The 26,771-nt window shown below is 44.1% G+C and overlaps 1 protein-coding gene across 5 annotated transcripts in view; it reads right to left on the reverse strand.

Annotated features, from left to right (window-relative positions):
- The window catches only part of DIXDC1 (DIX domain containing 1), a 102,699-nt gene that overhangs the window by 61,364 nt on the left and 14,564 nt on the right, over window positions 1-26,771 (reverse strand). Inside the window, exon 1 of one of the 5 annotated variants that reach the window (XM_084803486.1) lies at window positions 11,371-11,586. The exons of 3 other annotated variants lie outside the window; for them this stretch is intronic. In XM_084803486.1, the coding sequence (XP_084659612.1) occupies window positions 11,371-11,556 (186 nt within the window). In that variant the 5' untranslated portion in view covers window positions 11,557-11,586. Of the gene's footprint in view, window positions 1-11,370; window positions 11,587-26,771 lie in introns of those variants that run through there. One more of the 5 variants, XM_084803484.1, reaches the window with a different exon arrangement.

Genomic DNA, 26,771 nt, shown 5'->3' on the forward strand with positions numbered 1-26,771 from the left:
GAGCTGTTCCTTTCCTTCTCCATACTGTTCTCCTCCCATCATTCTAGTACAAGTTAATCTTGGTTTCATCAGTCCAAAGAATCTTATTCCAGAACTGCGTAGGCTTTTTTAGGTGTTTGCTGGCAAAGGCTAATCTGGCCTGTCTGTTCTTGAGCGTTACCACTGGTTTGCACCTTGTTGTGAAGCCTCTGTATTTACATTCATAAAGCCGTCTCTTGACTGTAGATGTTGACAATGACATGCCTACCTTCGCAAGAGCGTTCCTGACCTGGCTAGATGTTGTGAAAGCGTTCCTCTTCACCATGAGCAGAATTCTGCAGTCATCCACTTTAGTCGTCTTCCGTGGTCTTCCAGGCCTTTTGCTGTTGCTGAGCTTGCCAGTTAATTCCTGCTTTTTCAGGATGTTCCAAACTGTTGTGTTGGCCACTCCCACTGTTTTTGCTATCTCTCTGATGAGTTTATTTTGTTTCCTCAGCCTAATGATGGCCTCCTTCACTTGCATGGACACCTCTTTGGACCTCATGTTGGGAGTTCCAGTGAACAGCTACCAAATGCAAATGTAACACTCAGAACCACCTCGAGGACTTTTATCTGCTTGATTGGTCATGGGGTACCCAGGAAACAGGCCACACCTGGCCATGCAGCTGCTTGTCAGCCATTCTTTCCATTACTGATGAGCCACCAACGATGTGGGGGGAGTGTATGCCACTGGCTGTCCTTCCTGAATGGGTAGTGCCCCACTTTTGTCAAATGCCTTGAATTACACCTGAAAGTCCTGACTTCGCTCCCATCTGGGTGTGTTTCCTTTCAACTTCAATGTGGTGGTGTACAGAGGCCAACTGCCAAAACAGTTATCCTTGTTTCAATATTTCTGCCTCTGACTGTAAATAACCAATGATGAGCTGGCTGTGTTACGCGAACCAGATCTAAGAATGGCTGCAGTGCGACCCAGAGGTCTGAGAAGCTAATCCACCTCAGACTTTCTCCCCAGCCTATATTGATACCCATTTCCTGTTATTTCTGTTGCCTCACCACCTTGAGCACAGCAGCGCCTAGCAACAGGTTCTGTAGGTTTAAAAATAGCTGGAACATTTCCCCCTGATTTTTAGTCTGTTTCCAAGGACAATCATGCATGAGTTTAATGGAGGCATAGGTGTCAAATTTAGAGCATAATCACCTTGAATCTGTAAGAAATAATATGAATGGTGTTCTTGCATAAAGCCCAACAAGTTACCTTACTCCATTCACTTTAGAAAAACAGACAAATTCCAAAGCACAAGAGTCATGTTTTCCTCAATACAAATCTTTATCCCCCTCACTCCCTCTTTCCCCGCCACTACCAAAAAAAAAAACAACTGCTGGAGCTCAGAAATGCTCTCTGTGTCTCAGCAAAATCAGGTCTGCATACACTTTCTACACTACAAAATCCAATCCCACCATTCCCTTTCAACACAGGAAACCTCAGAGATTTTCCCCCTGGCAGTTTTTGAAGGTGAGGATTATTTTGTTATCATCATCAGTTCAAGCAAAAAAAATATTTCCATATTCCTGCCTCCTGATTCATAAAGAACAGGCCCTTTGCTTCACAACCAAACTCCTCTAACTAGTTACTCCCTGTACTTTGAAGCAAGGCCTTCTTTCATCAGAAATCTCAACTGGTTCCATCACATCGGAGAAATCAAAGGGCCATTTGAATGCCTGCTAAATCACATCTCTTGTCATTCTGGTGCTTTGGGGAAGGAAATAATTCCCCTGCCCCTCTTTCCAAGTATGGCCAAGTCACAGCCTCGTGATAAATGGAATCAACAGCTTAACAATTTAGTCATTTTTCCTGTCCCAGAAGAGCTCACTACCTACAGAGTGAGGGGATCGTAGTATCATTAGTTATATATCACATTCACATCCCTTCCTTACTCCAAGGAGGTCAAGGTAGTGAACATAATAACCTTGTTAGATAAGTGGGATGGTGACTGGCTCATGATCACCCAGTGAGCTTCATGGCTGAGAAGAGATTTGAACCCAGGACCCACGGCACTGGATCACAGCTCACTATTATAACCACAATGGGAAGGAAAAAACCCCAACCCCCACTACATAAATCTGTGTATGTAAAATCTCAGCTGTGTTTTTCTAATGGGTGATGAAACGTCTGCTTGGTACTTTGCAAACAGATGGGCAAGTGACAAGCACACTTGATACGGCAAAAAATATTTCAGACCACACCGCAAAAGAAAGAACTAGAAATAATAATGACAACAGAGTTCCAGTGTGGTAAAACTGTGATGAGATCAGAAATTGAGACACTACGGGAAGCCTCAGGAGAACCCAGTTCAAGCCTTACATTATCAACCATGGCCCCTCCAAATGAGTTTCCTCACAGTGCTCTTGGGTTGTTTGCTTTTGAGAGCTGTAATTTCTCAGTTAAATCACAAATACAGAACTACAGCCAAGGTCTTGCTTTCTAGGATTTATTTTTCTCTTGCAACCTACCACTTACAGCAGCCGTGCATTCTCATGTCACAATCCCACTAAGATGCTGAATTATGAAACTGCCACAAGTGATGAGGGCATCCTTTAGAAACAGCCGCAAAGCACCCTAACTGCAGAACATAATCCACTAATGAGCCAAGGGCTGGGGACTGTGCGATTCCCATAAGGGACCTTCCAGCTCTTAAACCGCGACTGCTCTGATTTAAATCAGCTGAAGGCTCATTTAGCCCAAGGATGCTTAAAATCAAAGGGGCATATGCTACCCTGGACCCTGCTTTATAGGGCTCCTCACAAGTCAAGGATTATGCTAGTGACTGAGTCAAACTACACATTAAATTAAGCACAAGCACTGCCACTTATTTTGAAGGAAAAGCATCCAATCCATATCTATTGCTGATGAGGAGAGATAATCAAACAATAAAGAGCCATCACTCCATCCTTCCCATGTCTTGCTGCAGAGGCTTAAAAGGGGGGGATCCGCAGCTAGGAATCCCCCAGCAGCGCTTCCTCCTCTGAGCTCTGCTGTTTCAAGGCAATGGAGTGTGCAAGAAAGAAAGGTAGCTGCTGCTCCTACCTTCTCTTTCTTGTTCACCTTCTTTGGGTATATGTAGTTTGAGAAAACATGTTTTGATAGGTACAGAACAGACCCTCCTCCTATCAGGTGACAAAGACCTCTTTCTCTTTCAGTCTCAGTCTCATGACCCTTCTTGTGGGTTAATGAAACTGGGCTGGTAGGAGAGGCTGCAAAGGGAATCTATCTAGTCCCATCTGACAAATCCAGATTCCCAAGTGCCAACCACAGACTAACAGTGGAACATAGAAACATAAGAAGCTGCCTTATACTGAGTCAGACCACTGGTCCATCTAGCCCAGTGCTGTCAACACTGACTGGCAGCAGCTCTCGAGGGTTTCAGGCAGGATTCTTTCCTTGCCCTACCTGGAGAAGCCGGGGATCGAACCTGGGACCTTCTGCATGCAAAGCAGGTGCTCTATCACACTGTGTTATGGCCACCACCAACAAAGGTGCATTGCCAAATCTTCCTGAAGCCACAAGTGTATTTTGGTTTAAATGAATGTAGAAACGAGATGGGGATTACTTGGAAGCCATATGTTCTCCTGTGTATGCACACACACAGATATCTCCTGTGTATTTGTATTTATGCACTTTTTCATTCATGAATATTGACATGTCTTCTGATTAAACAGTAAGTTTTTAGCCTTCAGGGTTGTATAAATATATTTAACATACAGTGACAAAAACTGCTAAAGGAGCCAAAATAAGGAAATGAATGTTAAAAAGAAGCCCAAACTCATTGTTTTGCACTATATCTAAGCCTCTACTATCATGATTATTCAAAGCCAGACCTCAGAACTTCTTCACATTTGACAGCCAAAACTGACAGCTTTTGCAGGCTTCATGCAACAGGTCCATCAACCGCGGTTAAGCACTTGTCATGCTTATGAAAACAGCATTTGAAATTTCCTAAGTGCATATGACTAAAATATGCTATTAATGCTAAAATCCTTCCACTCTTGATGCATTTTTATATGGCCCTGGTACTGGGCCACTTTCCCACTCCTGCTCCAATCATGCCCTGAAAGGTTCTCTCTCCCAGCAAGCATCCTGTATCAGCATCAGGCATTGTGATGGCACACCCACCTGGGGGACTGCAACTGTTTCAAAACTAGGTGGGCTCAAGAATAAACCCCCTTAAGAAGGTAAAGTGGAAGGAGTATGGCTAATGGATCAAAGGAAGAACACCAAATGGGAAGGCATCAATCACAGGAATAGAAACAGAGGAGAACTCTAGGTGCACAGGAAAAGGTTTATTGGGCCTGACACATTGCAGGGTAACTCCTTCTTCAGGGTAGCTGATACACATATGAACAAAATATGGTAAAACTTTGAGCACTCTCATAATATCAACAACCACCAGGAAAAGGTCAAGCAAATTGTTTATCATTTAGAAAATTCCCACTGAAATAGTAAAATATACATATACACAGGAAATCAAAATACAAAAATGCATCTAAGCAAGTGGATTACAAAATATAAAATAAACCAAATTACGCAACTATTCATTCTTATATACATGATTCTGACAAGTTGTCACCATACATTAGGGTGACATCCTGATTACCTTGTGAAATCACTCCACACAAGCACCCCACAGGTGGAGGTTTTGCTGATTGTTGAAAAAACTTGGAATAGAAAACGTGCATGCACATGCGCGCACACACACACACACACACTTTTATCTCCTGTTTGTCTGACATTGCATTACACAAGAATTGTTTTCCTTTTAATGATAGTCTTGGCAAATCAAGGGTGTTGCTATGGGACCAACCATGGATCCAGAGATAGCTTTACATGAGAGCAAACACATTTTCTCTTTATCTTACAATCCATTTTTGCAATTGTTGCATGTGTGGTGGCATAATACTGATGATGTATTTGAGACAAGGAACATTTAAGGTTTAAGCTGTTGCTTTTCTAATGGGTCAGTTCCAGGGATATGAAGGTACATTTTCAGGTATGGTATGATGACATCCCCCTTCATGGATCACTGCCTTGTTGTGGCGAAGGGGCTTGCGTAACTCAGTGAAGCCATAAGCTATGCCGTGCAGGGCCACCCAAGACGGACAGGTCATGGCAGAGAGTTCTGACAAAATGTGGTCCACTGGAGAAGGAAATGGCAACCCACTCCACTATTCTTGCCAAGAAAACCCCATGGAACGTATCACAAGGCTAAAAGAGATGACGCCGGAAGATGAGCCCCTCAGGTCGGAAGGGGTCCAATATACTACTGGGGAAGAGCAGAGGGTATTTCCAAGTAGCGCCAGAAAGAGTGAAGCAGCTGGGCCAAAGCCAAAAGGACACTCAGCTGTGGATGTGTCTGGTGGTGAAAAGAAAATCCGATGCTGTAAAGAACAATATTGTTTAGGAACCTGGAATGTTAGATCAATGAATCAAGGTAAGCTGGAGGTGGTCAAACATGAGATGGCAAGATTGAACATCGACATCTTGGGAATCAGCAAACTAAAATGGACAGGAATGGGCGAATTTAATTCAGGTGACCATCATATCTACTATTGTGGCCAAGAATCCCTTAGAAGAAATGGAGTAGCACTCATAGTCAACAAAAGGGTGGGAAAAGCAGTACCGGGGTACAATCTCAAAAATGATAGAACGATCTCAGTACGAATCCAAGGCAAACCATTCAACATCACAGTAATTCAAGTCTATGCCCCAACCACTGAGGCCGAAGAAGCGGAGGTTGATCGGTTCTATGAAGACCTACAACACCTTCTAGAACTAACACCAAAAAAAGATGTCCTCTTCATCATAGGGGACTGGAATGCTAAAGTAGGAAGTCAAGAAATCACCGGGATAACAGGCAGGCATGGCCTTGGTGTACAAAATGAAGCAGGACAAAAGCTAATAGAGTTTTGCCAAGAGAACACGCTGATCATAGCAAACACTCTTTTCCAACAGCACAAGAGACGACTCTACACATGGACATCACCAGATGGTCAATATCGAAATCAGATTGATTATGTACTTTGCAGCCAAAGATGGAGAAGCTCCATACAGTCAGTCAAAACAAGACCTGGAGCTGACTGTGGCTCAGATCATGAGCTGCTTATTCCAAAATTTCGGTTGAAATTGAAGAACGCAGGGAAAACCACTAAACCATTCAGGTATGACCTCAATCATATCCCTGATGAATATACAGTGGAGGTGAGGAATAGATTTCAGGGATTAGACCTGATAGACAGAGTGCCTGAGGAACTATGGACGGAGGTCCGTAACATTGTTCAGGAGGCAGCAACTCAATCCATCCCAAAGAAAAAGAAATGCAAGAAAGCAAAGTGGCTGTCTGATGAGGCTTTACAAGTAGCTGAGGAAAGAAGGGAAGCAAAAAGCAAGGGAGAAAGGGGAAGATATATCCAACTGAATGCAGAGTTCCAGAGAATAGCAAGGAGAGACAAGAAGGCCTTCTTAAATGAACAATGCAAGGAAATGGAGGAAAACAACAGAATGGGAAAGACTAGAGATCTCTTCAAGAAAATTGGAGATCTCAAGGGAACGTTTTGTGCAAAGACGGGCATGATAAAGGACAAAGAAGGCAGGGACCTCACAGAAGCAGATGAGATTAAGAAGAGGTGGAAAGAATACACAGAAGAACTATACAGGAAAGATCTTAATGTCCTTGATAGCCATGATAGTAATGTCGTTGATAGCCATGATAGTGCGGTCACTGAACTTGAGCCAGACATCCTCGAGAGTGAAGTCAAGTGGGCCTTAGGAAGCATTAGTAACAACAAAGCTAGTGGAGATGACAGTATTCCAGCTGAGCTATTTAAGATCCTAAAAGATGATGCTGTTAAAGTGCTGCACTCAATATGCCAACAAATTTGGAACACTCAGCAATGGCCACAAGACTGGAAAAGGTCAGTTTACTTTCCAATTCCAAAGAAGGGCAACGCCAAAGAGTGTTCAAACTACCGCACAATTGCGCTCATTTCACATGCCAGGAAGGTGATGCTCAAAATCCTACAAGCTAGGCTTCAGCAGTATGCGAACCGAGAACTACCGGAAGTACAAGCTGGGTTTCGAAGAGGCAGAGGAACTAGAGATCAAATCGCCAACATTCGCTGGATCATGGAGAAAGCAAGAGAATTCCAGAAAAACGTCTATTTCTGCTTCATTGACTACGCTAAAGCCTTTGTGTGGATCACAACAAACTGTGGCAAATTCTTAAAGTGATGGGAGTACCAGACCACCTTACCTGTCTCCTGAGAAACCTGTATGAGGGTCAAGAAGCAACAGTAAGAACCGGACATGGAACAACCGAGTGGTTCAAAATTGGGAAAGGAGTACGACAAGGCTGCATATTGTCACCCTGCTTATTTAACTTATATGCAGAGTACATCATGAGAAATGCCGGGTTGGATGAATCACAGGTCGGAATTAAGATTGCCGGGAGAATTATCAACAACCTCCGATATGCCGACGATACCACCCTAATGGCAGAAAGTGAAGAGGATCTAAAGAGCCTCTTGTTGAGGGTGAAAGAGGAGAGTGCAAAAGCTGGTTTGAAACTCAACATTAAAAAAACGAAGATCATGGCATCTGGCCCTATCACTTCCTGGCATTTGGAGGGGAAGAAATGGAAGCAGTGACAGATTTTATTTTCTTGGGCTCCAAGATCACCGCAGACGGTGACTGTAGCCATGAAATTAAAAGACGCTTGCTCCTTGGGAGGAAAGCTATGGCAAACCTAGACAGCATAGTAAGAAGCAGAGACATCACCTTGCCAACAAAGGTCCGTCTAATCAAAGCTATGGTTTTCCCAGTAGTAATGTATGGCTGTGAGAGCTGGACTATAAGGAAGGCTGAGCGCCGAAGAATTGATGCTTTTGAACTGTGGTGCTGGAGAAGACTCTTACGCATCCCCTGGACTGCAAGGAGGTCCAATCAGTCCATCCTAAAGGAAATCAACCCTGAGTGCTCATTGGAAGGACAGATACTGAAGCTGAAGCTCAAATATTTTGGCCACCTAATGCGAAGAGAAAACTCTCTGGAAAAGACCCTGATGCTGGGAAAGACTGAAGGCAAAAGGAGAAGGGGACGGCAGAGGATGAGATGGCTAGATAGCATCACCGATGCAATGAATATGAACCTGAGCACACTCCGGGAGAGTGCGCAGGACAGGAAGGCCTGGCGTGCTATGGTCCATGGAGTCACGAAGAGTCGGACACGATTGAACGACTGAACAACAACAAAATGATGACATCAGTATGATTTTTTTGGATCTTTTGGTTATTAAGGAAGGAGTATATTTAAGTACTACTATATACAGGAAACCCATGGATAGGAACATATCTTCAAGATGTGGTAGTTCATATCCACATCATATTAGACACAATTTACCTTTCAGGCAATTCCTACAGCTCAGGTGGAACTGTTCCAATTTAAAGGATTATAATTCAAAAACCTCCCAATTACAGGATTCTCTTCTGATTAGAAGTTTTTGTTTATATGTCTATCATGGTTTTATATTATTTATGTCTATAGTGTCCCTGAAGGATTTATTACAAAATATATTGGGCCTAATAAACCTTTTCCTGTGCACCTAGAGTTCACCTCCCTTTTTTTCCTAGTAGATCAAAGCACGTGATTACAAATCACAGCTCCTAGCTTCTCCAAACTGCAAGTGTGATACCAATAGCCAAGCAGCTTTGCTCCTTATGCCTGAGGACCAACAATGGTAGCATTCTATCATATTAAGTTCCTTTTAGCTTTAAGTTGCCAAACTGAAGCTAGTCATGCGATGGTGCTGAAGGAAGGACTTAATCCCTTCTCCCCACATTGTTTTCCCAGCAAAAATGGCTGCTTATCTCATTAGGAAAAAATTGTATGCACATAGATCTCCATCATCTTGTCTAGTTTTGCCCTAAACCCAAGCCCAAATCTGCTCTGTTTAGTCTTTCCAGCTGCCCTTGTATTTATTAAGATAGCCCACCTTTCTGAAATCTTCTTTAAATGCTTATAATTATACATATATCGACAATATTAATATAGTTGTTAAAAGCTTCACTTAAAAATATATTGCAAAAAACCCTTTATCCCCAGCCACTACAGACCCAATAGGAAAGTGTTACATCACATTCAGAATATGTTCAGTCTAACTAAGGCTAATCAAAGGAAGAAATTCTATAGCTGGTGAACAGCCACCAAGAACAGCTATGTTCCCTTATTTTTAAGTGGGGGTTTTTGATGGTCTACTTAAGAGGATACTCTGGACTGATTTTGTACATTGTGAGGGCATATAATGGAGGTAGTCTTATGAAGCTCATGATGATATTTAGGGCTTTGCGGGTCAAAATCAGCACCATGAAACATGCTCAGAAGGTTATAGAGATTTCTGCTGTTAAGTGGAAGTTGAGAACATGGCCTATTTCAGATATTAAAAAATAAGGCTAAGATTATCTTACCACCCTATTTGGCAGTTTCTCAAAGTAGTAATAAGATGGTAATGGAGTAGATGTATAAGAAGTCATAATGTGCTCCCACACCTCATAGTGGCTGAAGTAGTGATAGGAAAGGCAAAGTGGTGCAGTAGACAAAGCATTAGACTGAGATCCCAAAGACCTAAAGTTTAATTCCTAACTCAGTCATGACCTGGCTGGGGCAACTCCAGATAATCAACAACTGTTGTTCCTCACTTGCTGCAGGGGACCCAAATATCTTTCCTGATAGTAGCACTTGCAACTGGGGGAATGCTCCTGACAGTCCAGCAACAACATACTGTCACTGGAAAAATGTGTAGACTAGGGTGGAATGTGGTAAGTGGTAAGAACTGCCTTCAGGCAATCAGGCAGGAAAACTTTATAATAGTTGGGTTACGCGCACACACACACACACACACACACACACACACACGCCTTTTGGGCCACACAGGCATGTGTGGGGAGACAGACTAGAAGTTTTGTGGGCTAATAACTTTGATGGACTTATTTGCAAGACTGTCACATGCAGATTTAAATGTAATTGGCAGAAGACTTGGCTATTTGTCTACAGTGAACTCTGGCTAGCCTCAGGCAAGTCATGTTTGAAGCCCACTCATATGCATATTTACTTGGAAGTAAGTTCCACTGTTTGCTACTATAAACAATGAACAACAAATCCTGGGCACAGATCAGGAAGTATCCTTCAGGACTGCTCTGCCTCTTCCCTCAGTACCCCAGAAGATAGGAAGAAGGAGAAACTAAAGGGCAGCCTGCCAACATAACACCCATAAATGGTAGAAGGCTACTCAGAATGAAAAGGGAAAGCAGCACTGAGAGAAAACTACAGAGAGAGAAAGGTCCCCATCCAGGTCCTTAAAGTTTGAGGTTGTCCTTGTGCAATTCCCAGCCTCACTTTCTGGCTGTGCTCAAAAGAGATCTGTGTTTCTAATTAAGAAAGACGACCTAAACATTCATGAGAAGCAGAGGCTGGCAACAGACAAAAGTGGGACCACAAGCAACCAAACAAGATGTCAGGTTAGGTAAGCAATGCAATGCGACTTCCATCAGGTGAGGAAGGAAACAACTGCTAATCCTGATCGTGGAGTATAAGGAGAATAAGTCTCACGTTGGTCTCCTCCCTTCTGGGCTTGCATACACAGGAAGCCTTTCCCTAACAGCAGTGACTTAGCTGTACCATCACCAATGGCATTCCTTGGTAAAGGCAAGTAGAGAGGACTGAACTTATTTCACTTAATTGCTTGGAATATGAGCTAGGAGGTGGCCCCCTTCACCATCAACCCAGAGTCAGACAGGAATCTCCTCCCCCTACTAAAAGGTTTAACTTGCCTAACTGTGCCTGCAGAAGCTGAAAGAATTGTTCTGAGTATTTTTCCTTGGTGTGCTGATTTCAAAGTCTCCAATTGGTTAAAACAAGATGGAAGATAAATAAAAGCAACGAACACAGAAGCTCCTACTCAAGGGCCCTAGATGCCCATAAAATAGACTTTATAGACTTTACAGCATTACCAGGAGCATTTCAAACACTAATCAAGAGTGGTAAGAACCTGCCAACTCCACAGGGCTGCACTTTACATTACTGCACTTTACATTACTGCTGAACTGGACAGCAAAGGTTACTGCTGCACCTTGGTGCATAAACAGCTAGCTAGGAATCACTTACAGAAACTCTCCAAAACCAACGATGCTCCGCAAAGCATCAGTGAGGCTGCCCAGTGCTTTCACCCCAGTCCCTCAACTCTCTCTTCCGCTCATGCCGAGGTCTGACTCTCTTTCCTGTTTCAAACACAGAGGACTTTGGCTTTGCGAGAGATGCAACAGAGGAAAAAAGACTGTTTTATTTACCTCTGTGAAGCCCTCATGCAGAATATCCAATAAATTTCCCCGGGCCAAACAGGCAAGCATTCTTCCAAAGCCCACCCAAAGGGCTGAGTTCTCCGAGCATACAGAGCAAATCCTCCAGCCTGGGGCACGACCTCCTCCTCCTCCTTCTCCTCCTCCTCCTCCTAAAGACAAAGACTTGCTGCTCATGGGGGACCTCGTTCATAGTCCCATATGTGCAGCCCGTTACTGCAAACAGTATATTTGAGCCAAAGTCAAGACTCGTACTGGGCATGCTCGGGAGGGAGCCACTGGGGGAGCAGCAAGCGCGATGTCACATTGCTCTGTTCCTATAGAAACACTCCAGCTTACCCGATGCAGGCCCAGGAACTGGACAGGAAAAACATCTGAAACCTATTTCCAGACGCTGGCCCCTCCATCTGACATTGAGCAGACTGTAAGCAATTAGACTTAGACAGAGGAAGGAGTGGGGGTGGGGGGTCAAACCTGGCTCAGCTAAGAATGGAATGTATTCGAAAAAGAAGTCAGGCTAAAATGACTCCCAACTTTGAAACTGTGCGGATAAACTTTGCAAAAAGCTGGAACCCACTGCCAGTGCAGATGCAACAAACCACACTACCTGATTTATAGCCATCTCTTCAGTGGGACCGCGGTGGCTTAGTGGTTAAGACGCTGAACTGCAGACTGGAAGGTCGGCAGGTCAGCAGTTCGAGACCCGAGTGCTGCGTGACGGAGTGAGCTCCCGTCTTCAGTCCCAGCTTCTGCCAACCTAGCAGTTCGAAAGCAAGAAATTGCAAGTAGATAAATAGGTACCGCCTCGGCGGGAAAGGTAACAGCGTTCCGTGCACCTCGGTGTTCAGTCATGCCGGCCACATGACCACGGAAGCGTCTTCGGACAGCGCTGGCTCTTCGGCTTAGAAACGGGGATGAGCACCGCACCTAGAGTCGGACACGACTGGTTGGGGACACCTTTACCTTCAATGTTAGGGTACACTGTATCTAACAACTAAAGGAAGCTAAATATAGTTAAAAACATTCTTCCTGACTTGGTCATTACAATCAATAATTACAGCACAGAGTGGCTGGGGTGGGGATAGGGGGGAAATAAGTTTGACCACATCAGCATCCTTGTCAAGTTGCCTTTCATGTTACTGAACTGATCCCTATGCATGCTTGTGGTTCAGTCGTTAAATCATGTCCGACTCTTCGTGACCCCATGGACCATAGCATGCCAGGCCTTCCTGTCCTCCGCTCTCTCCCGGAGTGTGCTCAAGTCCATATTCATTGCATCGGTGATGCTATCTAGCCATCTCATCCTCTGCCGTCCCCTTCTCCTTTTGCCTTCAATCTTTCCCAGCATCAGGGTCTTTTCCAGGGAGTTTTCTCTTCGCCTTAGATGGCCAAAATATTTGAGCTTCAGCTTCAGTATCTGTCCTTCCAATGAGTAGTCAGGGTTGATTTCCTTTAGGATGGACTGATTGGACCTCCTTGCAGTCCAGGGGATGCGTAAGAGTCTTCTCCAGCACCACAGTTCGAAAGCATCAATTCTTCAACACTCAGCCTTCCTTATAGTCTAGCTCTCACAGCAATACATTACTACTGGGAAAACCATAGCTTTGATTAGACGGGCCTTTGTCGGCAAGGTGATGTCTCTGCTTCTTACTATGCTGTCTAGGTTTGCCATAGCTTTCCTCCCAAGGAGCAAGCGTCTTTTAATTTCATGGCTACAGTCACCGTCTGCGGTGATCTTGGAGCCCAAGAAAATAAAATCTGTCACTGCTTCCATTTCTTCCCCTTCTATATGCCAGGAAATGATGGGGCCAGATGCCATGATCTTAGTTTTTTTAATGTTGAGTTTCAAACCAGCTTTTGCACTCTCCACTTATACCCTCAGCAAGAGGCTCTTTAGATCCTCTTCACTTTCTGCCATTAGGGTGGTATCGTCTGCATATCGGAGGTTATTGATAATTCTCCAGGCAATCTTAATTCCGACCTGTGATTCATCCAACACGGCGTTTCTCATGATGTACTCTGCATATAAGTTAAATAAGCAGAGCGACAATATGAAGCCTTGTCGTACTCCTTTCCCAATTTTGAACCAATCGGTTGTTCCATGTCTGGTTCTTACTGTTGCTTCTTGACCCTCGTACAGGTTTCTCAGGAGACAGGTAAGGTGGTCTGGTACTCCCATCTCTTTAAGAATTTGCCACAGTTTGTTGTGATCCACACAATCAAAGGCTTTAGCATAGTCAGTGAAGCAGAAATAGACGTTTTTCTGGAATTCTCTTGCTTTCTCCATGATCCAGCGAATGTTGGCGATTTGATCTCTAGTTCCTCTGCCTCTTCGAAACCCCGCTTGTACTTCCGGTAGTTCTCGGTTCACATACTGCTGAAGCCTAGCTTGTAGGATTTTGAGCATCACCTTCCTGGCATGTGAAATGAGCGCAATTGTACGGAAGTTTGAACACTCTTTGGCATTGCCCTTCTTTGGAATTGGAATGTAAACTGACCTTTTCCAGTCTTGTGGCCACTGTTGATTGTTCCAAATGTGTTGGCATATTGAGTGCAGCACTTTAACAGCATCATCTTTTAGGATTTTAAATAGCTCAGCTGGAATACTGTCATCTCCACTAGCTTTGTTATTACTAATGCTTCCTAAGGCCCACTTCACTTCACTCTCTAGGATGTCTGGCTCAAGTTCAGTGACCGCACTATCATGGCTATCAGGGACATTAAGATCTTTCCTGTATAGTTCTTCTGTGTATTTTTTCCAACTCGTCTTAATCTCATCTGCTTCTGTTAGGTCCCTGTCTTCTTTGTCCTTTATCATGCCCGTCTTTGCACAAAACGTTCCCTTGAGACCTCCGATTTTCTTGAAAAGATCTCTAGTCTTTCCCATTCTATTGTTTTCCTCGATTTCTTTGCATTGTTCATTTAAGAAGGCCTTCTTGTCTCTCCTTGCAATTCTCTGGAACTCTGCATTCAGTTGGATATATCTTCCCCTTTCTCCCTTGCTTTTCGCTTCCCTTCTTTCCTCAGCTACTTATAAAGCCTCATCAGACAGCCACTTTGCTTTCTTGCATTTCTTTTTCTTTGGGATGGATTGAGTTGCTGCCTCCTGAACAATGTTACGGACTTCCATCCATAGTTCCTCAGGCACTCTGTCTATCAGGTCTAATCCCTGAAATCTATTCCTCACCTCCACTGTATATTCATAAGGGATAGGATTTAGGTCATACCTGTATGGTTTAGTGGTTTTCCCTACGTTCTTCCATTTCAGCCAAAATTTTGCAACAAGAAGCTCATGATCTGAGCCACAGTCAGCTCCAGGTCTTGTTTTGACTGACTGTATAGAGCTTCTCCATCTTTGGCTGCAAAGGACATAATCAATCCGATTTCGAAATTGACCATCTGGTGATGTCCATGTGTAGAGTCGCCTCTTGTGATGTTGGAAGAGAGTGTTTGCTATGATCAGCGTGTTCTCTTGGCAAAACTCTATTAGCCTTTGTCCTGCCACATTTTGTACACCAAGGCCATGCTAGCCTGTTATCCTGGTTATTTCTTGACTTCCCACTTTAACATTCCAATCCCCTATGATGAAAAGGACATATTTTTTGGTGTTAGTTCTAGAAGGTGTTGTAGGTCTTCATAGAACCGATCAACCTCCGCTTCTTCGGCCTCAGTGGTTGGGGGATAGACTTGAATTACTGTGAGGTTGAATGGTTTGCCTTGGATTCGTACTGAGATCATTCTGTCGTTTTTGAGATTGTACCCCAGTACTGCTTTTCCCACCCTTTTACTGACCTTGAGTGCTACTCCATTTCTTCTAAGGGATTCTTGCCCACACTAGTAGATATGATGGTTACCTGAATTAAATTCACCCATGCTTGTCCATTTTTGTTTGCTGATTCCCAAGATGTCGATGTTCAATCTTGCCATCTCACATTTGACCACCTCCAGCTTACCTTGATTCATTGACCTTACATTCCAGGTTCCTAAACAATATTGTTCTTTACAGCATCGGACTTTCTTTTCACCACCAGACACATCCACAGCTGAGTGTCCTTTTGGCTTTGGCCCAGCCACTTCACTCTTTCTGGCGCTACTTGGAAATACCTCTGCTCTTCCCCAGTAGTATATTGGACACCTTCTGACCTGAGGGGCTCATCTTCTGGCCTCATATCTTTTAGCCTTTGATATGTTCCATGGGGTTTTCTTGGCAAGAATACCGGAGTGGCTTACCATTTCCTTCTCCAGTGGACCACATTTTGTCAGAACTCTCCGCCATGACCTGTCCGTCTTGGGTGGCCCTGCACAGCATAGCTTATGGCTTCACTGAATTACGCAAGCCCCTTCGCCACAACAAGGCAGTGATCCATGAAGGGGCTATGCATGCTTACTTAAGAGTAAGCCCAAATGAACAGAGTGGGACTTACGTCTGAGTAAGCATCAACAGCATTACATTGTACTACTCATTTTTACTGCACTTTTCCCATACAACACCCTTCCTTCACTTGGGATTTTTAAAAATAGAGCTGAATTTGCAAAATTATAGCTATGCATCCATTATACACCAATAAATGTAGTGTATGGGTGTGGAGGTGGTGGGCTCTCCCATACTGGAGGCATTCAAGACGAGGCTGGACAGCCATCTGTCAGGGATGCTTTGACTTGAATTCCTGCATTGAGCAGGGGATTTTACTGGATGGTCTTATAGGCCCCTTCCAACCCTACTATTCTATGATTCTATGAAATGTAATGCAGCATACAGAAAGAGCATGGTATACCCCTGTGAGAATGCGTGCTTCCACATGAGGCTTTTATAGCACCCTCACACTGCCTCATCCGTGGAATTTTTCCACCTGTAACCCTCCCGTGTTTTCCCACCACTTCTTCCATCTTTTTTTCTAAATGGAAAATCCATTAATGAGAAAAAGACAGAATGGCTGCACAATGCCTTCTAAGTGGTACCACTAGGAGCACTCCATCTGGAACCACTTGTGATCTATCTGGGGTATAAAATTGGGAAAGTAGGTATCTTTAAGAAACCAATGAGGTTGAATACTGATCTGGAACAACTGAGAGACAGTGATGAGATGTAGCCAGCACCAGCTCCTTCTGATATTTTTAGGGACAGATTGCATGAAAATGTGATGATGCAGACAAACATTTACTTGTCTCAACCAATGACTTCATCCCCCTTCTTTTTCACTGAACAAAATGGGATGGGGATATTTAACACTGCTTAGGTTTACAAAACCAGATGCAGTATTATGCAAGAATGGTCCTGGGACAATTCCCTCCCACCACTATTGAAGTCATTAGTTAATAATTTCGCCATGTGAAGTTGGCTGTACATTCCTGAACAAAATAGCACACTTAAAATGAAGAATGTTTCTGCCTTCCAGTTCAATCCAATGTATTGTTACTCAGAAGAAACTCAGTGGGACTCATTCCCAAATAAGTGTACACAGGATTACAGCACAAGTATTAGAAACTACAAGGAACTGGAACAAAAACCAATGTATCAATTACATACTGTTGTTGTTTCAAAAAAAAAAGTCCTATGCTGGGCACTCACAAACAAATTATAAGCTATTTCCACATATTGGCTTAACTTTGACTGTTCATTCTCATTGTCACAATCTTTTTTTTTTTTCTTTTATAAATTTGGGGATTTTAAAAAACATGACCTAGCATGAAGATGGGGTAAGACAAAAATCATGTAAGAACATAGGAGACACAGAATGACAGGAAATGAGGCTAAGAGAAGGGAGAGAGCACAAGCTAGAGTAGTGAAATTCCATGTCCCAGCCAGCCAATTTTTTTTTTTTTTTGCATCTTTTAGCAGAAGTGGCCCAATTCTTCTGATACCACAAGGTCTAGAAACCTGATTTTAAAAAGAAAAGAAAAAGAAAACTGGAGTTCTCCGCTTCTGGAGTTTAAGCTGTGCAGTGCATAAAAGGCCAGGAACAACATGCATAACTGTTATGGTAGAGAGCAAGAATTCAAAAAAATCAAGATTCTAAATTATATTATATCTATATATAAGAGAAAGATAGCGACAGAATATGAATGAATGAATGAATGAATGAATGAATGCTGTGTGGTCTTCATAAAAAGCCATCAAGTCCCAATTTCATTATTCTTAAAACATTTAAGATAAAAACAATTGTTGTCTCAATGCATCCAGGATTAAGATTTATACACAACCTTTTCTCATGCAATAAGCATGAGCCCCGTAGCCTCAGGAGACAGAAAAGAATGTTCCCAGTCTCTGCAGTTATGATGCCTAGATGCTGCTCTCTCTGCCCACCCATCCGCTCTGCCCACCTACCCACCAACCCACCCAGCCCCCAAACCCCAGATTGTATTACAAAAGGTTTGCCTACTGCTGCATAGTAAAAATGCCCACAGAACCAATATCTGGGCATTAACAATGCAGAATGTCAAAGTTCCTCTTCTGAAGCATCCAATAACTTAGGATAATGGTGGGGGTGGGTATGTAGTGAAGCCAAATTGAATGCTTTCTTACAATGAACTGTGTAACACGGTGGCAGATATTTAAGTGTCTTCAAGTTCTTAACAAATCTGGTGGTTTACCATTTTAAAATGTTCTATTTTTCAATAAATTCTCAAATCCAGATGCTGACATTTTCACAGCAGAGAGTTTGCTTAGACTGCCCCTGCCCTACATCAGAAGTACCGGGGGGGGGGGGGGGGATAAACCAACCTTCCAATCTACAAAGACTGAGATAATCCTACTGAATAATATTGATAGCAATGTGATGACGGAGGTACATACAGGATTTAACCCCTTCTGTGCACTATTTACTTATGAAACAGAAGCACTAGATCAAGCTGCTTATCAAACCAACACCTCTTGGTGGATGAGCTTTTGAGCTTCACATAGAGCTCTTTTTCAGGTTAAAAAAAAGGTGAGTCAAATTGCACTCTAGACATGAAGCACATTTTGTGCAAGCTGACACCTGAGGATGAGAATTATATCATTGTTCTTATGTAAATGTGACATCAAAAGCAAAGGTAGCTATGCGGGCCAAAAGCAAATTCCAAAAGAATGTTTCCTTATAGCCCTAATACATTTATTAGGCCAATTCAAAGGTCACAAAGTACTGTGCAAGCTTTGAAGTTCTTCAGAACCCTTCATAAGGCAACATGGTAAACAAAGCAACAATAACAATAACAACAACAACAACAACAAAAGATGGGGGTGGGGGAGTGGCTGATGTTTAAGCCATGGAGTCTGCATTTGATTACAGTCTTAAGATGGAAAGCAGGAGGAGGCTGCAGACATTCAAATTAAGTTGTACCAGGTACAGAGATGCTTTCAGTTTGCACCTGGGACCCTCTGAAAGCTTGCTGGGAAGAACGAACAACGGTTGATCCCCCTTTCTGAAAACATAAAATCCAGCGGTTAATCAAAAGCTATCTCAATCATGAAATGAAATATACACATTGCTTGGTAGGCAGAAAACTGAAGTAGAGATAAACGAGACAGTTTGAAGATAAAATTTCTTGCTTTTTACCATTTGGGGGCAAGATCCAACAGGAAGTTCTCCTACACAAGCAGCTTTGAAATGAATGGGAGACCCCTGTTCATTTGAGTGAGACTTGGCAGAAGAACTTCCTACAGGACTGTGCCCTTCTCCTGCGACTGTCTGGCTTCACCCTGCTATGCCAGCTCTGAGGACATCGGGTGAGAAAAACCACATGTTTTGAAAGGCATGTGCAAGTTCCAACTGTCTCCTGAAAGATTTGTTTGTTGGAGCCATTGATTATGGCAGCTGTTCAGATATTTCCACAGGTTTTGCATCTGCTGTTCCACCAGGATTAGTGAGTTTTCACTGAGCATTAATGAGGTTTGGTCCTACTGATAAATGAGGAGACCCTGGAGTCAGAAGCTATGACTTTTATTATTAACTAGCGAACTGACCCGGCTTCATATGGGTTGGAATAACCTACAGTTTGATACAGAGAAGCCTTCAAGCAAATTGTCACAGCTGTCAGAGTTGGACACATTATCTCTGCCACGTCTGAGTGAAGTCATCCCCACTGGCACCCCTATGCATGGCCCCTGCCATGCTGTACCCCTATAACCCCCTTAGGGAGGGGTCTGTCTACTCCATTTCCCTGAGGAGGCTGCTCCACAGAAGGGAGGAGGGAGCAAGCATATGTCCCTCAGCCTATAAATCTCCCCTGGGTTCAAATGCATTAATTTTAATGTGTGTTCTATCACTGAGCCATGGTGCCTACACACACACACACACACGCACGCACGCACTCCTTGGTGATTCTGCAGTGGTCCCAATCAGGCACACGGATCAATGCGCACTGCCTTTGTGAACCATAGGGATCAAATGCATTTGAACAATGCGCTGCATCCCTGAAGTTAGACCTAGTGCTCCAACAGTGCTTCCACCCCACAGACCAGAGGCAAGGAAACATTTTGCCTGACCAAAGCAGCGGATGTTGCCAGCTGCTCTGGAGAGCTTATTCTGCGGCTAAGTTACAGCAGACAATGTAACCTTTTATTCAGCTGTAGAAGTCATAATAAATGAGCTCACAGGAGAGAGACTACTCTGGCCTGTCTGGGAGGCAAATTTGCTGTCAACAGAAGTGGTACTGGGAAGGGGTAATAAAATCATCCGAAGTACTAATCGCCAGTTCCACCATGAGCCCCCCATATGGCACCATTGCTTGGAAAAACCTTACAAAACAGGGACTGGACTGGAGGCGACCGTGGCACAGTGCCACACTCACGCCACTTTGAAAGGGAAGCCAAGTACACTATGCATGGCAATGGCTCATGCAAATAAGGGACTGAGGCTATATTCATCACGGTACTCATCTTCTAGCACAAGGCCCCAATCCAGTGGGGTTATGAGCCCAGACAGGTTCTCCTGGTACCTCCTCCAATGACTTCTTGTTGCCAGGAAACCTTTTTTTTTCCCCCAGACCTTGTAACTCACCATTTTATCTATGCTGCTTTTGTCTGCTATCTTTTGACTTTGCTGTTTTTTTATTCTAAGAATTGTACTATGTATTTTATTGTTCTACTTGTTTATTTGTTTCATTTGTAAGACATCCTGAAAATATTTTTATTCAAGGGCAGAATATAAATTCTTCAAATAAATAAACAAATGACACCGCGCTTTGAAAAACAAGCAGGTGGTATGACATGCAGTTTGTCAGCCACAGAGAGAATGAATCAAGGTTAGCAAAATAAAATGAGCTGGACTCACTAAGGGCCAAAGTAGACATGACATTAAATACATCACCTGAAGTACTGTCTTGGTTTTGGTTTTTAATAGTCACTGGTGGGGGCCTGATTTTCGTCAGGTCTGCAGCACACAGGAAGGGATGATTTAACCTTTCCTCCCCTGCCATTGTCCTATCAAAAATCGCTCCCACCCCACAACTGCTATTTGCCCTGGGATGGAAGCCAATGGGAGCTTCCATCCTGGGGCTAATAGCTATCATGGGGTGGGGATGGTTTTCATCAGGACAGCAGTGGAGGAGGAAAAAGGGTTTTTTAAACCTAACCTGTGGCCCCAAACACACACACACACACACACACACACACACAGTAGCTACTGACTATTTGAAAAAGACACAACTTCAAGTGACACATGCAGTGTTGTATCTCACTTGGCTGTATACTGCCTTGGCCAGGTCACTCTCTAAGCCTAAGGTTACTAAACCCCAAAAGGCCCCATGGTACTCTAACATTAGGTCTTTGGGAGGAAATGACTGAACTGTTGGGAGGTTACAATGGCCAGAGTACCTGTCATCTACTGACTTATATCTGAGAAAGGTGCCATGCAATATCGGGGGGGGGGGGGAGTATGTTCTCTGACTGCTCTCTGCAGTTTTCTGGCAAGGATGTAAATATTTAATCAGCCAGTGGATTTTTGGTCTGGTGTACAACCAGCTTCTGCTATAAGAGAATTAGACCCTCATATAAGCTTGATTCTGTGTTTGGAACACAAAACAGAATGCAGTACTATCAATCTGGCACCCTGTTAAAGTAGCAAAACACTGCAAATCTGGATTAGAGTTAAAATCAAACAGCTTTTAGGCACGTTAGAAATAATAAACACCAACACCGATTTCAAGCCTGAATCCTAGCTTTCCCAGACCCTGCACCAGAGATAAAGAAACCCATTTATACATTTTCTGCACAAAAAACAACCAAGAGAATGAGCTCTTGGCTCCGTTTCAGTGCTGGAAGAATTTTACAATCAAGTGTGCCATGGAAAAATAAATAAATAATGTGTGGCCTTGCTAATGCTCAGAATGTACCCAGATATAATATTACTTCTAGGTCAAGGATTTGCAGGATAAAGCTGCAGAAGGGAGATGCTTTGGGAACTGTAAATGTGTTCTTTACAAATAAAAGCAGTTGAAGCTGTCCTCCTCATCCCTGTTTGTATGGCAGATTTCAGTCTTTTTCAAGACCGAGCAAACGGGGGGAGCAAACAGGAGTTGGCCAGGGGAGTTGCAGTGGTAGAAGAGCCAAAGGAGACAGAGGCAAAGAGGTAAGTGGGCTGCAGGAAGCCCGGGGGCTGTCCTTTATCCTTCTGAGTGGCTGTGAGCTCACCAGGTGCTCCTGAGAGCTCCAACTGAATTGGGGGTGTGTGGCCTGAGTACTCCCAGCAGCTGAGTGGGCGGGAAGCCTCAGTCTGTTTCCCGCCTCCCAGCTGAGCAGAGGAAGCTGCTCCAGCTGCTCCAGGGACTACAAAAGCAAGCAAGCTCCCAGAGAGCGAGCGATCAGAGCGAGCAAACGGGGGAGCAAACAGGAGTTGGCCAGGGGAGTTTGGCAGGGGAGGTCAAGGGGGAGGCCCCTAACATTTTTTATTATTCTTCTTCTTGTAACACACACTTCCACACCAGTGGGACTCTGCTTTTAACCTCTACTGAGTAGAGGAGCAGGCACAGGCTAGTCTAGAACAATCACAAAGCTAGACACAAAAAGGGAAAAGAGGCTATGGAAAGACAAGACTCTCCAGTGGTGGTGACCTGCAAGGTATGTGCAATGTTTGTTTTCTTGCCTGAAAACAACATGGCCTACACTTGCAACAAGTGCAAGTTGATCATGCTGCTGGAAGAAAAAGTAAGAGGACTGGAGCGGCAACTGCCGACCCTCCGGGGAATAAGAGAACAGGAAGAGTTCTTGGACAGAATGGGGGAACTACAGCAGCAAAGTGAAGACCAGAAGCTTGAAGACCAACAGCAAGATGAGGCAAAAGTGGGAAATGCTGAGGTGAGGAAAAATGCAGTAGAGGATACTCCATGGAAAAGGGTGACAGGAGAAGAACTAGACGCCACTCTGCACCAGTGGAAGCAGTGGAGCTGTGGAACCGATTCCAGGTACTTGCGGATGAGACTGGAGGACAGCCTGCAGAGGAAGAATTACAGGGGAACCTGCATGAGAGTGAGCAAGAGGCCGAAGGCCAGTCAAGCAGAGGCAATGAAACCCAGGCCTACAACAAGAAGAAGAGAAGAGTAGTAGTAGTGGGAGACTCCTTGCTGAGTGGGATCGAGACCCAAGTATGTCGCGAAGACCTGTGGACTTGCCAGGTATGTTGTCTCCTGGGAGGACGGATTAGAGACGTGACTGAAAAGTTGCCTGCACTCATAAAGCCCACTGACAGGTATCCCTTTCTTCTCATCCATGCGGGAACAAATGATACCACCAAGCGGAGCTACGAAGAAATCACGTTGAAGGTTTGGGAAGGAAACTCAAGAACTTTGGGGCCCAGATAGTTTTCTCATCCATCCTTCCAGTAGTTAGAAGAGGGATAGAAAGGGAAAGAAAAATACTCCGGGTGAATGACTGGCTACAAAGGTGGTGCCGGCGCGAGAGATTTGGATTCTGGGACGACGGGCTATACTTCCTGGAAGATGGGCTGTTGGCAAGGGATGGTTTGCACCTCACAAAGGCTGGGAAGAATGTGTTTGGCCACAGCATGAAGAACTTCATCAGGAGGGCTTTAAACTGAATCCTACGGGGAAGGGAGAGGTAAAGTTGGGGATAACAACGGATGAAGGCTCATGCACCGCAATGGAGAGAACAGCTCTGATAGCGCCCAATAATAGTCTTCAGACACATGTAGGAAGAAAGCCAGACTATGAAGCACATGGTCTTCGATGTCTATATACTCATGCCAGACTATGGGAAACAAACAGAATGAACTTGAACTATTAATACAAGAGGGAAATTATGACTTGATAGGTGTAACTGAGACTCGGTGGGATGACTCTCATGACTGGGATACAGCAATTGAAGGATATAACTTGTTCAAAAAGAACAGGAGGAACAGAAAGGGAGGTGGGGTTGCACTATATGTGAAAAATACATATCTCTGCACAGAAATACAGGAGGAGGAGCTTGGTAGCCCCATCGAGAGCATCTGGATCAAAATAAATGGAGCAAAGAATAAAAGGAACCTGGTGGTCGGAGTCTACTACCGGCCACCCAACCAAGGAGAAGACGAGGATGAAACTTTTGAAAAGCAAACAGCCAATGTTTCAAGGAAGCATGATGCAGTAGTAATGGGGGACTTCAATTTCCCCCATATTTGTTGGGAGACAAATTCTGCAAAACATGGCCCCTCCAGGAAATGCCTGACGTGTGTGGTGGATAACTTCCTCCTACAGAAAGTAGAGGAAGGAACTAGAGAATCGGCTATCCTTGACTTGATCCTAACCAACAGAGATGACTTCGTGGATAAAGTAGCAGTTACAGGAACTCTGGGGGAAAGAGACCATGTTATACTTGAGTTCTTGGTTCTAAGGGAAGCAAAAGCCGAGTGTAGTCAAACGCGTACCCTGGATTTTAGGAAAGCTGATTTTAATAAACTCAGAACAATGATCAGTAAGGTCCCATGGCAAGCGACTCTAACGAGAAAAGGAGTCCAAGATGGGTGGGAGCTTTTAAAAAGGGAAATTCTCAAGGCACAATTACAAACAATTCCAACAAGAAGAAAAGGTGGAAGACAACAGAAGAAGCCAATGTGATTTCACAAAAAGCTGAGAGATGACCTGAAAACAAAAAAGGACACATACAGGAAGTGGGAAAAAGGACTAGCAACAAAGGAAGAGTACAGACAGGTAGCACAGAATTGCAGGGGTTGCGTCAGGAAGGCTAAAGCTGAGAACGAGCTGAGATTAGTGAGGGATGCTAAAAGCAACAAAAATGCTTTCTTCAGATACGTGCATAGTAAAAGACAGAGGAAAGAAATGGTGGTTCAGCTATTAAATAGGGATGGCAAAATGATAACAGATGACAAAGAAAAGGCAGAGGTGCTCAATTCCTACTTTGGCTCAGTCTTCTCCCAAAACAGGGTCTATGACCCCCCTGGCAAAGGTGAAGTACAGGCTGAAGGGGCAGGATTGCACCTTGAGATCGATAGGCATATGGTCAAGGAACACCTAATTACTTTGAATGAGTTCAAATCTCCAGGACCAGATGAACTGCATCCTAGAGTAATAAAGGAACTGGCAGAAGAACTCTCAGAACCACTATCTATTCTCTTTGAGCAATCATGGAGGACGGGTGAAGTGCCAGATGACTGGAGGAGGGCTAATGTTGTCCCTATCTTCAAAAAGGGTAAAAAGGAGGAACCTGGGAACTACAGACCAGTCAGTCTGACATCAATCCCTGGGAAAATTCTGGAGCGGATTATCAAGCAATGAGTCTGTAAGCACCTTGAAAACAATGCAGTGATTACTCGAAGCCAACATGGATTTGTCAAGAACAAATCCTGCCAGACGAATCTGATCTCATTTTTTGATCAAGTAACCTCCCTCGTGGACTGTGGGAATGCTGTAGACATCATATACCTCGACTTCAGCAATGCTTTCGACAAAGTGCCCCATGAGATCCTGATGAGCAAACTAGCTCAAAGTGGGCTAGATGAAACAAGGATCCAATGGATCCACAGTTGGCTATAGAATCGGACTCCAAGAGTGCTTATCAATGGGATCTTCTCAAACTCGGCAGAGGTAACGAGCAGGGCACCGCAAGGCTCAGTCCTGGGCCCAGTGCTCTTCAACATTTTTATTAATGACTTGGAGGACAAGGTGCAGGGAATGCTTATGAAATTTGCAGATGACACAAAATTGGGTGGGATAGCCAATACCCTGGAAAACAGAAACAAAATTCAAAGTGATCTTGAGAGGCTGGAGCGCTGGGTAGAAAACAACAGAACGAAATTTAATAGGGATAAATGCCAAGTTCTACACCTAGGAAAAAGAAACTAAATGCACACTTACAAGATGGGGGATACGTAGCTCAACACTACAAGCGAGAAGGATCTTGGAATTGTTGTCAATCACAAGCTGAATATGAGCCAACAGTGTGATGTGGCTGCAAAAAAGGCAAATGCTCTTTTGAGCTGCATTAATAGAAGCATTGCTTCCAAATCCCGGGAAGTACTAGTTCCCCTCTACTCAGCACTGGTTAGGCCTCATCTGGAGTACTGTGTCCAGTTCTAGGCACCACATTTTAAGAAGGATGCAGACAAACTGGAGAGGGTTCAGAGGAGGACAACCAAGATGATCAGGGGACTGGAAACAAAACTCTATGAAGAGAGACTGAAAGAACTGGGCATGTTTAGCCTTGAGAAATGAAGACTGAGGGGAGATACGATTACTTGAAAGGTTGTCACAGACAGGAAGGCCAGGATCTTTTCTTGATCATCCCGGAGTGCAGGACATGGAATAATGGGCTCGATTGATTGATTTATTTGATTGATTGATTGATTGCCCATCTGGCCTGTCACCCAGCCACTCTGGGCGATGTAAAATAATAGAAACAGTTTAAAACAATAACATTCTATATTAAAAACATCATATTTCTAAAAATACCCTAATCCACCCCAAATGCCTACCTGAACAACCATGTTTTTAACGCGTGGCGGAAGCTCATTAAAGAGGGGGCATGGTGGAGTTCCCTAGGGAGGGAGTTCCACAGAGTGGGGGCCACCACAGAGAAGGCCCTCTCCCTCATCCTCACCAGTCTAGCTGTCCTGGCTGATGGGACAGAGAGAAGGCCATCTGAGGCTGATTTTGTTAAGCGGCCTGTCTGGTGTTGCTGGAGGCGCTCCTTAAGATAGGCTGGGCTGGAACCATATAGGCTTTTAAAGATCAAAACCAACACCTTGAATTTGGCCCGGAAAACAACTGGTAACCAGTGCAACTCCTTCAGCACTGGAGTGATGTGATCTCACCAGCGGCTGTCTTTAATCAGGTGAGCCGCCGCGTTCTGTACCAGCTGCAGCTTCCGAACCGTCTTCAAGGGTAACCCCACGTAGAGCGCATTACAGTAGTCTAAATGAGAGGAGACCAGGACATGTACTACAGATGGGAGCAGATGATCG

This window comes from Heloderma suspectum, chromosome 6 (assembly GCF_057233095.1).
Source record: "Heloderma suspectum isolate Gila_16-S chromosome 6, 16-S_ref, whole genome shotgun sequence".
Taxonomy (NCBI): Eukaryota; Metazoa; Chordata; class Lepidosauria; order Squamata; family Helodermatidae; genus Heloderma; species Heloderma suspectum.